The 13,425-nt window shown below is 42.3% G+C and overlaps 1 protein-coding gene across 3 annotated transcripts in view; it reads right to left on the bottom strand.

Moving 5' to 3' along the window:
- SLC4A10 (solute carrier family 4 member 10) overlaps positions 1-13,425 on the bottom strand; it is a 173,305-nt gene that overhangs the window by 19,251 nt on the left and 140,629 nt on the right. For all 3 annotated transcript variants that reach the window (XM_035132512.2, XM_060280201.1, XM_035132522.2), the window contains exons 15-18: positions 12,051-12,156; positions 4,298-4,459; positions 3,472-3,585; positions 2,543-2,704 (exon numbers count right to left, since the gene is read on the bottom strand). In XM_035132512.2, the coding sequence (XP_034988403.1) occupies positions 2,543-2,704; positions 3,472-3,585; positions 4,298-4,459; positions 12,051-12,156 (544 nt within the window). The remainder of the gene's footprint in view (positions 1-2,542; positions 2,705-3,471; positions 3,586-4,297; positions 4,460-12,050; positions 12,157-13,425) is intronic.

Below are 13,425 nucleotides of genomic sequence, written 5' to 3'. Positions count from 1 at the left end.
AGCTGAACTATTTAAAATTTTAAAAGATGATGCTGTTAAGGTGCTACACCCAATATGCCAGCAAGTTTGGAAAACTCAGCAATGGCCAGAGGATTGGAGAAGATCAGTCTGCATCCCAATTCCAAAGAAGGGCAGTGCCAAAGAATGCTCCAACTACCGCACTATTGCGCTCATTTCACACGCTAGCAAGGTTATGCTTAAAATTCTACAAGGCAGGCTTAGGCAGTATGTGGACCGAGAACTCCCAGAAGTGCAAGCTGGATTTCGAAAGGGCAGAGGAACCAGAGACCAAATAGCAAACATGCGCTGGATTATGGAGAAAGCTAGAGAGTTCCAGAAAAACATCTACTTCTGCTTCATTGACTATGCAAAAGCCTTTGACTGTGTCGACCACAGCAAACTATGGCAAGTTCTTAAAGAAATGGGAGTGCCTGATCACCTCATCTGTCTCCTGAGAAATCTCTATGTGGGACAAGAAGCTACAGTTAGAACTGGATATGGAACAACTGAGTGGTTCAAAATTGGGAAAGGAGTACGACAAGGTTGTATATTGTCTCCCTGCTTATTTAACTTATATGCAGAATTCATCATGCGAAAGGCTGGACTAGATGAATCCCAAGCCGGAATTAAGATTGCCGGAAGAAATATCAACAACCTCAGATATGCAGATGACACAACCTTGATGGCAGAAAGCGAGGAGGAATTAAAGAACCTTTTAATGAGGGTGAAAGAGGAGAGCGCAAAATATGGTCTGAAGCTCAACATCAAAAAAACCAAGATCATGGCCACTGGTCCCATCACCTCCTGGCAAATAGAAGGGGAAGAAATGGAGGCAGTGAGAGATTTTACTTTCTTGGGCTCCTTGATCACTGCAGATGGTGACAGCAGTCACGAAATTAAAAGACGCCTGCTTCTTGGGAGAAAAGCAATGACAAACCTAGACAGCATCTTAAAAAGCAGAGACATCACCTTGCCGACAAAGGTCCGTATAGTTAAAGCTATGGTTTTCCCAGTAGTGATGTATGGAAGTGAGAGCTGGACCATAAAGAAGGCTGATCGCCGAAGAATTGATGCTTTTGAATTATGGTGCTGGAGGAGACTCTTGAGAGTCCCATGGACTGCTAGAAGATCAAACCTATCCATTCTTAAGGAAATCAGCCCTGAGTGCTCCCTGGAAGGACAGATTGTGAAGCTGAGGCTCCAATACTTTGGCCACCTCATGAGAAGAGAAGAATCCTTGGAAAAGACCCTGATGTTGGGAAAGATGGAGGGCACTAGGAGAAGGGGACGTCAGAGGACAAGATGGTTGGACAGTGTTCTCGAAGCTACGAACATGAGTTTGACCAAACTGCGGGAGGCAGTGCAAGACAGGAGTGCCTGGCGTGCTATGGTCCATGGGGTCACGAAGAGTCGGACACGACTAAACGACTAAACAACAACAGTGCAGGTCATCAGAACCGATCTCAGGGCAGGGCACAAAAGAAATTAAAACTCAGTCTGTAACGTATAAGAAAACCACTTAACAAGAAGGAAGCAGATACACAATTAAGATGTAAAGGACAACCCTTAGCCTAGGGTCAAGCTATGACTTTCAGTCAGTAAGCTAATGAAAATTAATACCCTACAACAAGTTACAAATGAAGAAGGCTGGAGACCAGCATTCTTTTCTTAGGAGAGCTGTTTAAAAGAAAGCATTGCTTGTGTGGTGCGTGCTAATTCCACTGTTAGCGCTCATGAACAGGTCTTGCGGGTTTTAGCGTTGCAAAAAATGGCAAAACCTGTTTGACAATGGTGGAACAATACATCTGCACCCCATGGGAAACAAAGCCTTCTCTAATCTTCCTTTGCATTTTTTCAAAAAACCCATTTGCATCCAGCCTATCGCAGAAATGTGCAAGCTCATATCTTCTGTGGATATTCACAAGACTGAATTACATTCCCCCAGAATGATATGGCAATACTATTAGATGGCGGCTTTTTCAGGTGGTAGAGAACAGGGGACAAACCCACGAAGCAGCGAGACTGTACTTACCGCTAAACAAGGATTTATTACAACAAACTAAAAGCAAGTAGGTGTTCACTCTCTGCAGGGAAATTCAAACTGCAACTGCTCCTTCAGCACAAAACAGCAGCCAAACAGTACTACGGAACTTAACAGAAGCAATTCTTAAAGCTACAAGCACCTTTTCTGTTTCTTTGCAGAATGATTCCTAACAAATACTGTCAGGTTTTTTTTAAATATCTGCAGTTTCTTATTCCCTGCATTTTCAGTTGCCTGCATCATATGCCTGGGACTTCTGCAAGTTCCCTCCCATACATTCAAGTTAACGATGGTTTGGCATTTCCTGGCATGCATCAAACTGCTTGCACAAAATCACACACATTTCACATTGGACTGGGGAAAGTGTGAAAATATTGGTATTCTAAATGCCTTTCTTTTTAAAAAAAACAAAACTGCATTTTTGAAGTGGGGGGGGGGGCTTGCATTGAAGAAAATGCTGGAATGCTAACCAGAAAGATCAAAACACCTTTTGTGCTTTACCTTTAGTTTATGTTCTTTTCTGTTTATAATAACAGCTGTAATCTGCTGGTCCATAAATATCAGAATAGTACAAAGCAAAGCCGGGATTAGCGCAGCCAGCACTGTCCACCAAGGATTGGTCCCCAAAGGCGAAATGAACCAGCCACGATCATCTCTGGTGGGCTAAAAGAACAAGAGCAAATTGGGGGGGGTATTTCATCACTGTGGAGGCCTGCAGGATAATGTAAACATTTGAATGTAAACATTCAAAATCCAAGGTAAGATGCTGTTTTAAGAAGGACACATAAAATATCAAATATGATAAATGGAAGTGGCAACCCTAAAATTTCTTACAAGCCAGAGGATCACACTGGAGGCCTAAGGAAGAAACAACTGGGAATTGAGGTGGGGTAAACACATTTATTAAACTAACCCAGGGTTTCCCAAACTTGGGTCTCCAGCGGATTTTGGACTACAATTCCCATCATCCCTGACCATTAGTCCTGCTAAATAGGGTTGCCATATGTCCTTTTTTTCCAGGACATGTCCTCTTTTTCATGGGGACAGTCTTCATAGCGATCCATAGTTAAAAGTAGAAGTCGGCAAATATGTCCTCTTTTTTGCTCTTCAAAATATGGCAACCCTGGATGGGAGTTGGGTCTCCAGCTGCTTTTGGACTACAGATTTGGGTGAAACTTGAACTAACCTATTCTTATTAGACCAGTCTAAATCACTTTACAGCAACATCTTGTTTTGTTTTTGTTTTTCAAAAAATCCTTTTGAATTTAACTTTTCTGATTTATTAGTTTTCTCAGACAATACGTACCTCCACTTTTGTGTCATTATTTTGATCCATTCAGAAAGAAACAACAACTGGTTTGAAAACCTATTTGTTTTTGGCAAATTTCACTTTTCACACCAAGCCAGGTACGACTGGTGCCAGGAATTACCTTGAAAGCATTGGGAACTTGGAGCTTTGGTGATGGGATCCCAAGGGCATAGTCGATTAAAACCATGGACAGGATGGTGAGAAAGACGGCAAAGTCACTCACGACAGACCGCACCTGGAAACATTGAGCCAATGGTCAGTACACACACATATATACTGGTGGTAGAAGATTTGCACGGACATCCTTTTATGAGCCCAACAAGATTTGGCACACAGGCCAAACCTCTGTGCCCAGTTTCTTGCAGCCGAGTCATTTCATCTGGGCGAACTGCATCACTCTATGATGATGCCCAGCTGCTATGCTAAAATTAAGCAAAGGCTTGTATTCTTCAGGACAATGCTAGTTGTTCTTTCTGGAGAGAAACCCTGGCTGAGAAATCAGTAACGAAGCTCAGCCAGGTGCTGCTGATCGATAACAGCACACCGCATAATTTACAGGGACTGTCTTCTAAGGAAGGAACAGGAAGCTATCTCCTGTCTCTGTCTGCCATTTTAAAAAAATCAGCTCAGGCCCACAGTAGGGCCTGACATTTTGACATTACGGTCCAGGGGCAAAAAAAATGCCTAAAGCCAACCTGTTAATTTGGAGTAGCTTTCTACTCTGACAATCACAGTCTGCCATACACATTTACATTTCTAACCGTACTGAGTCTATTGTGCTTGATGTATTCTGCTGCAAACTGCTCCCTGAAAATGCCATGACACAGTATACCAGTGCAATCTCAGTGCTGCTGGCGAGTTCAGGTTTTTATTTCTGCTGAGGTAGACTTGTATCCTGCATTTGCAAAACAATTTATTTTTATTTATTTTTAAGATATTCAAGTTACCTTGGTCGGGAAGTATCGGCTGGTTTTGAACTGCTTAAGCGTGGATGACAGTGTCACTGTAGAAAAGAATAAGATGACTGACCAGAAGAGAACATCTGGGACGTAAGGACCATGGTGTCCACAGGCGTGTCCTACAAATGCCCCTTGCCAGTCCTTACATTCCTAACATGGAAAGCAAAAGCACATTTTTATATCCTTGCAACTGATCCTATTCACAGAGAAACAAAAGACTGGTCTGCGCATTCCATTATTACTACTGACCTGAAAGGCTTTCAATTTATCTGTCCAAATCCTGACACTTAAGGCGACTTCATACGTTGCATTTTTAAGGAAGGAATAGGCAAATGTGGTACCGTACAAATATTGTTGGACTACAACTCCCATCATCCCTTGCCATTGGCCACGCTAGCTGGGCTGATGGGAGCTGCAGTCAACAGCATCTGGTGGGCAACACATTGGTCACCCTGCAAGGAATGTAGCGCAAGATGTTGAAGTTGTGCACCTAACAACAGCGAAACACAGCATAATCTACAGAGGTAGCTTTACCATGAAGCAATGTGGTTTCCATCTTTGTATACCTTTTAAAAATGGTCCACTGTAGGGAATAGCATTTGCACTACAGTGGAACCTCGGGCTGCGGACGTAATCCGTGACGGAGACGCGCCTGCAACCCGGAGCGTTTGCATTGCAACCCGCAGCGCCACGTCTGCGCACACATGTGACACGATTTGGCACTTCTGCGCATGCGCAAGCGGCGAAACCTAGAAGTAACCCTTTCCTGTACTTCTGGGTTTCTCGCAGTACGCAACCTGAAAACGCGTACCCCGAAGCGTCTGTAACCCGAGGTACCACTGTATTGCCTTCAGCTGCAAACATGTCTGAGTTCAATGGGTTAACTTGTGCATGTTTGAAAACATATGTATCATGCTAGAGAACACTCCTCAGCTATCTAGGAATGGTTAAAGCGCTCTGCTGAGCAAATATCTGACAGAATACCAAAGTTTGCTGTTACATAGTGCCCCAACATTTCACAGGAAGTACTGTGGCCTTTCCATTCTTTGTGTCTGGAAGTGCTGAAAAACAGATAAAGCTAGTATCTGCATTAAAAATAAAAGCCCTTCTGATCCACAGAAGCTAAGCCAAAGGGAACCCAAAACAGTAATAACAGAATCTGTCTATATTAGTAAATTCTATGTCATGAAATACTGTACACGGCTACTTATAGAGGCTGGAACATGAATGATATGTGCACTCAAGACTTTCGCCATAATCTCAAACCATCACATTCATTGGCCTGCTTCAGATGTGCAAGATGCATGGAGTCTTTCTTGGCTACTAAGCTATGATTTAGCATATGTAGATACCAGAAACCTCAAAGCTTCAGCAAGTGTTCACTAAAGACAACCTCGAATGCAGGTATCAATAGTTCTGTGATGTTTTTCCAGTGCATATCACACGGGGGGCCCAATCACAACTGCTATGGCTGCCATACATCTGGACATTTCCCATAAATATATTTTTGGGGCGTTTTTGTACACAAAACACACACCTCGCTTTTATTGTCCCCTGCCCCAACAACCCCCAATGCATTACAATAACACACCCTTTTTGACTGGTTCTGTTCTTTCTCTCATTATGTTGGTGAGTTACATTTCAATATAGTGGTTTTCCCTCCCGTACAGCTGCAACTAATTGAGAATTTTAGAGGAAATTAGTTAAAAACGAAGGTTTATATGAATAACGTGCCTACTTCATGCAGGAAAAGTTGGATGTAATTCACAGCTAAAATCCTGAAACCACTTTATCTAAATTAGTGCTGAGTTAATAAGAGTTTCAAGATCAATGTCCAAATCTGATGTTATGTAAAACATCAGCTCAGAGAATTCAAACTATTCCTTCTATAATGTGAAGAAACAGTTTCCTTTTGCCACAAGGTGGCAATAGACTCCACAAAATTGTTTGCATTTAGGCTATAACAACATTGATTGCAGAAGAAGCTGTTTATGATCAAATTTGGCACCCAGAAGAAGCAAAATTTGGGGGCATGGGTCCAAAGAACTATGAACTGTGCTTCAGGCTTCCCCCCCAAAATGGAACTTGCTGGAACAGAGTTCTGGCACCCCTCAGGTGGGCATTATGGCCATTATGAGAGAACAAGGGAGGCATTCAGGCTGAGTTCCAGCACCTCTTTTTCTAGAAAAATAGCACTGATTGCATTCCACATGGCCTCGGAAGTCTGCTCCGAAGGGAACGTGGACCTCAGGGTGAAATAATTTTCCATTCCCTGCTTGGGTGTCTCTGCACTGAGGTTATCCTTCTCTTCCTCTGGCTGAACTGATGATTGGCAGGGAGGTGCAGAGACATTTCCCCTCTCTAGCAGGCTCCATGAGCACCTCTCATTTGGGTCCCGTTCCACACATGCAAGTGAAATGCATGGGGTTCCCTACCACAGACCCTTCATGTAAGGATTTTCGTTCCATGCTCTGAGGGCACACGGATAAATGAATACGTACTTGATTGGGCCAGTGTGAATAAATGTGAACCTTAACACCAAGCGGTTGACTAGTCAATGACAAACCAACCATCTGGAGGGCTTTGTTTTTTGTATGTTTCAACCTCAACATCTTCTGTCAGTCTTGGGTTTTAAAGGCTAGAGCACGCCAAATCTGTTATGATTACAAAAGCTTTTCAGGAGCTTCTCTTGTAAGCCTGTTGTTTTTCCAATGAGAGAAAAACAACAAGCTCATATTTAAAACTGCGACTGAAAGTTTTAATCAATATAATAGGTACCAACTAAAGCTTGGGGGCAATTTTTTTTATCCATTGGTCTGAGGCTGAAGGACACAATTTGACATGAGGTCTGCAGGGGAGGCCCTTTTTGTTGTACCCCTGCTAAATAAAGCCTGGGGTTACTGGAAATTCTTGGTGGTAGCATCAGTTGTGGAATAATTCTTCCCTCTGAGGTGGGCAGCTGCCAACAATGGCTAGCTTTCAGGACCTTTTCCACCAGTCTGGCCTTTTGTTGAGGGAAGATACCCTATATACACGAAGCTAGAACTTGAATTTTAGATGTTTTGATGTTTTTTTATGACAGCTTTATACATTTTTACATGTGCCCTGCGATCCTTTTATGAGGAGCTGAGATATAATTTTTACATATAAAACAAGAACGGAATTTATTATTATTATTTAACATTTCTTTGGGAAGCTGTTTTGGCTCCAGCATTGCTCCAAATAATGAGTGAAGAAGAAAGTAGTAAAAAAGACAAAAAAAAATGTTTTATAACCAACAGTCAGTTTCATTTAACAAACTGCAAATTCCCATGTTATAAAAAAAGAAAAGAAATTCATATTGAAATTTGCTAGCATAACAATGCATTTAAATGCCATTGATACCTCATTTGATGGTTAGCCAACAGTGCAATCCTATACAGGTTTACTCAGAAGCAAGACTCATTGCATTTAGTGTGACTTACTCCCAGGTAAGAACTGGAGCCTAAAAGTATTAGGCGAAAGGCCATAGTTCAGTGGTAGAGTACATGTTATGCATTTAAGAGGTCTCGGCTTCAATCCCCACCATGCTGAGAAACTTCCATCCAAAAAACACAGAGAACTGCACTTGGCATAGGCCATAATGAATTAGATTGACAAATGCAAAACGGAATGTTTTAAACAAAAACGATAAAACATCTCTAATTAGTGTTGATTTTTAAAGCTTTATTTTAGCAGGAAAAAATACATATTTCCCAAGTTCTATTGCATGTGTGTGTGTGTGTGTGTGTGTGTGTGTGTGTGTGTGTATCAACAGCATCTTGATTCTAGCCTAAATAAATTAGAAAAAGCTAGCAGGGCTTTATAAACTCTGAAAAAATAACCATCAACTTCCATAAAAGGAACAGCATTGTCCTAATGCAAACAATATGTATTTGTGAGCTATTTTACAACATGGGTGACAGCTTGGGTTTTAAAGGTTTTTTCCATGTTGCAGCTTTCTGTTCTGGACTGGAATGTTTTGCTGCTGCTATATTAGTTCAATGTATGTTATATTTGTGTATATTTTACATTATCATTATTAATATTAATAGAAGAAAACAAAGCAAAGCATGTTATCTTCAATGGAAGATACGTCCTATTTTCTTCTAACAATATGGTGATTATGTTTCCTTTGTATATCAAGTTACAAGATTCCAATTTTTTAAGCATCCCTAACACAAAATAGGCTATTTATATCCTAGCTAGATTTGCCACTGAATTTTGCGTACTGTGAAATTTTAAGGTGTTGGGTGTTTGGTTTTTGTTTTTTCTTTTGCTAAGGTGACATTTCGGGGGAATCTCAAGGGAAATCAACAGAAAATTTCTCAGCAGTACCCTCCCTTTCTTTCTTGTCATTCATTTGAAGTTACATTAATACAGGAAAAGTTATGTCAATATGTGCGGTAGGTGTGGAAAATCTAGGAACTAAAGAATAAACTCTCCAAAAAGTCAAATAAACTGTTAAGAGTGGAACCCTCGTAGACAGAGGGTTTTGCTTAGAATGAAGTTTCAAGGCAATTGTGGAAAGCACAAGGAATTTCAATGGGGCAAGCAAGAATTCCCTGTGGGGATTCTGCACATCCCTAATCCTGGCATCACAGATTATCTATAGTATCGCAAGGATTATTCATTTATTATTTTGCATTTAAACTTCAGATATGTGAAGAGGCCGCCAGGTAATAACATAGCAAAGTTGGGAATCCAACCCCGAAAGGGGGGATGGGTGGGGGGGGGATGGAAAGATATGTGACCCACTTGCAAATGAGAACAATAATAATTGCATATTAACACTAGGACTTTTTCACGCTCACAAGAGCCACCCATTTCTGCAAAGAACCACACAGAGTGTGAGACGGCACTTCATGGATCTCAGCTACAGCCGCTTTCGTGGTCTCCAAGGTACGTTTGGAAGTGCGGCAAGTTGCCGCAGCTCAGATCCATCTGCTACTGACTTGCAAGTTACAGTCCTCAAGGGAACTTCCATGGGCAAAAAAACGTGTTCCAAACATATGAACGTAAGTGTCTCTGGATATGCAACTCCTAAGCAGAAAATAAACCCCATTATGAGCAACCCAATCCCAAAGCGCTGCAGTGGTGTAGAAATGGCACTTGTCATCGTCTGCATGACAAGTGCAATGCCGCCGCCAGCCAGCACTGTTGGGAACTCATGGGGCAGGAACCAGCCAAACAGAGCTGGGTGTATCCTGTGGCCGTGGAAGGACCTGCCTCCACAACCGGTCCATGCTTTCATCTGTATCTGTGTTGGAGTTATAGATCAGGGTTTCCCAAACTTGGGTCTTGTTTTTGGACCACAACTCCCATTATCCCTAAACTAGTGGGACCAGTGGGCAGGGATGAGGGGGATTGTCATTCAAAAATAGCTTGAGACCCAAGATTGGGAAACCCTGTCATAGGTAGTTGTCACCACAAAGGGATCCCGAGCACTGAGCAGGGTCTTTACCACAGCATGAGTGATGTCAGTGAGGGATTATTTAAATATAAAAGCCTCTACCCCAGGCATAGGCAAACTCGGCCCTCCAGATGTTTTGGGACTACAACTCCCATCATCCCTAGCTAACAGGATCAGTGGTTTGCCTATGCCTGCTCTAGCCCTTCAGCCACAGATTCATTATTTGCAGTGGGACCACAGGAAACAGTGAATCGGCAGGAAAGCTGACATGCCCTAAGAGCACTTTGCAAAACCTGAAGATCACTTTTAAGAAACACAAGGTTACGGGGCGCTACATTAGTACAGGCTATAAAGTGGTCTTTCTCACTGAACATTCCTCATGATTCTTCCATGATAGCAGGCGTGGGCTACATCAGAGCACAGAAGGTGCAGGAACAAAAGGAGAGCTGATAAAGGCCGTAGACCAAAGATGAGCAGAAGGCAGTCCTTAACCCACCAGTGGACTACAGGCCAATATCCCGTGAATGTCTCGGTGCCTGCTGGTTGGTGAGATTCTTGCTTTGAATGCTAGCTTAGGTAAACTTTGGTGTTATCCAGCAAAATGATGAGGAATAATGGAAGCTGTTGTATGCCAAGTTGAGTATGAAATGACAGGCTGGGATCAAATCTAAAATCCTATGCATGCCACCAAGCGTCTGTTAAGTATAATTTTAAATAGCAAATTATATAGTAATAAATAAGAAACATATCATTAGTAAACTCGATAAAAGAATAAACCCAGTGTCTGCACCATGTAAAAAGTGGACTGGGTGTCAAACAGGAGCTGAAACAATTAATAACTGCACTGGAAATCAAACTATAGCTAGTGACCCACTGGGTCAGGCATCCCCAAACTGCGGCCCTCCAGATGTTTTGGCCTACAACTCCCATGATCCCTAGCTAACAGGACCAGTGGTCAGGGATGATGGGAGTTGTAGTCCCAAAGGCCGAGTTTGGGGATGCCTGCACTAGGTTTTCAGATGGAAGTCTTTCCGAGGTTCTTCTGTATGTGCTCCATTACTGAGCTGCCAGTCAGATGAGACAGTACTGAGTTCAGGACAAGGCAGCTTCCTATGCTTCCTCAGGATCATTTTACAGAAAATGACTTAACTGTTATGCAATTCTGGGCATGTTCCCTTGCTCTCATAGAACTGCAGAGTTGGAAGGAAGCCTGAGGATCATCTAGTCCAAACCCCTGCAATGCAGGCATATGCGTCTTTCCCATACAGGGATTGAACCTGCAACCTTGGCGTTATCAGCACCTCGCTCTAACCAACTGAGCTATCCATATACATATAAAACTTAATTGCAGGCCATGGAGATCCTCTGGGAGCTAGGGAATAAGTAGACCATGCTTCCTGTTGCCCAGGTCACGATCTACACATCTGACAATAAAGCAACGTACAGAAAGGATGTTTTCAAACCTTCCATTTTAACTCTTTTGCTATAGATGAACATCTGGAGTGGTATTTGGGGAGAAATATAGAGCTTACATGTCCCTTTTTTCACATCGCAGCTTCAGATTTACCATCTGGTAGAATTTAGGTCAAATCTGCTGCTATTTGATGAATGCAGGCTTAATCTTAGTAATGCTCCCTGTCGCTACACAAAGTTTCTCAGAATGGTGCACACTGGCACTGGTGCTTAAAAAATAATAATACTTAACCGTGGCAAAAGGGAATGGTCGCCGCTGAAATGGAAAGGTTTATGACTTTTAGCCTCTAAGATATTCCTTAAATATTCCATATTTGCAATTGCAATTCATGGACAGATCAGGTGTTACACGTTTTCAGTACCTTTTAAGACCTTTGCAGATGACACTGCAAACACATGCGTGGGCAGGGTGTGTGTACGCTACCCCTGCATGCAGACTTCTCTCCCCACGATCAGGTTTCCAGTCACATGGATGACCCCCTACATCATAAGAGGAGCCCTGTTCGATCACGCAAAAGCTCACGCAGGCTAGAATCCTATCTCCACAGTGGTTAACCAGGGAAGCCTACATGCAGGGCAGAAATGCAACAGCACTGCCCCACACATGATCCTCAGCAACTGGTTTTCAGAAGCATGCCGCCTCGATACGAGAGGCAATAGCTATATAAAGCCATTGACTGTTCTTTGCATGCAATCTTCAGTTATTACAAAAGTGGCAAGCCTGGGGAACAGCACCTGATCCCACCATCTCCTGCACCCTGCCAACCTGTATTCGGCAGGAACACCTTTATGGTCAGAGTAAAGTTCATCTGTGATGTGTTTCAGTGGTACACTTACTGACACAGTTAAGTTTCCCCAAGGTATGTCTGATGACGACATGTTTTTGGACTGCCAGTATCGCAAAGTATTATTGCTGGGGTCATCTGGTTCCATACAGCTGCATCTGAAAGGCGGGGGGGGGGGAGAGGGAAAAAAAGCCTGATCATTTATAATCTTAAAACTGGCAAGTTGCACCATCGGAATTCCCTAGGAAGTCTGGGACGATAACATACAAGATAACATAAAGGTGGCGGAAGCCCAGTCCTTGGGAATGCCATTGTACCTTTCAGAGTAGAACACTGAATTACACCATGCGCAGCTCTCCACACCACCATGATGCCAAAGCAGGTGGATCTCCTTTCCATGAAATACCATTGATAGTACAAGGAGCCGTCTCTCTAAGTTTTGACCTGGCATCTCTAGACTGATGCATGCTTTTAGATTGCAAAGTGTCCTGAGTCTGGGCAATGTTAAGCTGATGGGCCTTCCCCAACTACTGCCACACTCTGAAGGAGGACGTTCAATCAATGGGGTTTTGTCTTCCACAGCCTCTGAAGGTGAAGAAAGCCATGGCCCTCTCAAATACGGTAAAGCCAAAATGCACTTTTGGGGCATGGGCATCAAGACTTCCTCTCTAGTCCAGTCTCTCTATTTTTTCTCTCTAGCCTCTTCTCCGACTGGCAGTAGCCCTCCAAGGTGTTAAGCCAGAAAAGGCTCTTTCCCAGAATAATCATCTCTGATCCTTTTAACTGTAGATAAAAGTGTGGATTATCAACATCTGAGGGACATGTGGCAATGCTAAAAGGAAAGTATGGGGATTAAAAGAAAAATGGATACCACAGAAATTGGATCTATAATGGGAAATATGGAAATTGTACAAGAAGGGTCAGCCCAATAAAGATATCTTTCACCAAAGACAGAAAATGCAAATGTTCCGCTTACAACAATATATGACAAAATTGCTGCCACTCAGCAGTATTCTAATTCCTCCACCAGAGGCAGCCATGCCATTCTATGTATAAGGAACATAGTAAATATTAAAAACTAAACTACCGGTACACTTCAAAAATACCCACTGAATATTGTAATATTCTTTTTTACACTTTGGTGTGGAAGGTGGCTTACCATTCCATAAAAGGTGGCCAGGGTTTTCTCTGCTTTTTGTTAAATCCTTTTTATAAAAAAAAAAAGTTTTGTTGCCACTTGATGTGGAGGTAGAGCAACCTAGTGGTTTTCCTTTCTACTTTATTATTATTATCGGTATTATTATTATTATTATTATTATTAACGTGATGTATGTTGCTTGGAGACCTTTGGGTAGCAAGTGATTAACATTTCAAATAAGAAAAACAGTAATAATATAATAGTAATAATCAGTGCTTTTTTCTATAAA

This window comes from Zootoca vivipara, chromosome 1 (assembly GCF_963506605.1).
Source record: "Zootoca vivipara chromosome 1, rZooViv1.1, whole genome shotgun sequence".
Lineage (NCBI taxonomy): Eukaryota > Metazoa > Chordata > Lepidosauria > Squamata > Lacertidae > Zootoca > Zootoca vivipara.
The sequence above is the reverse complement of the archived record's forward strand: the minus strand, read 5'-3'. Positions and strand labels throughout refer to the sequence as shown.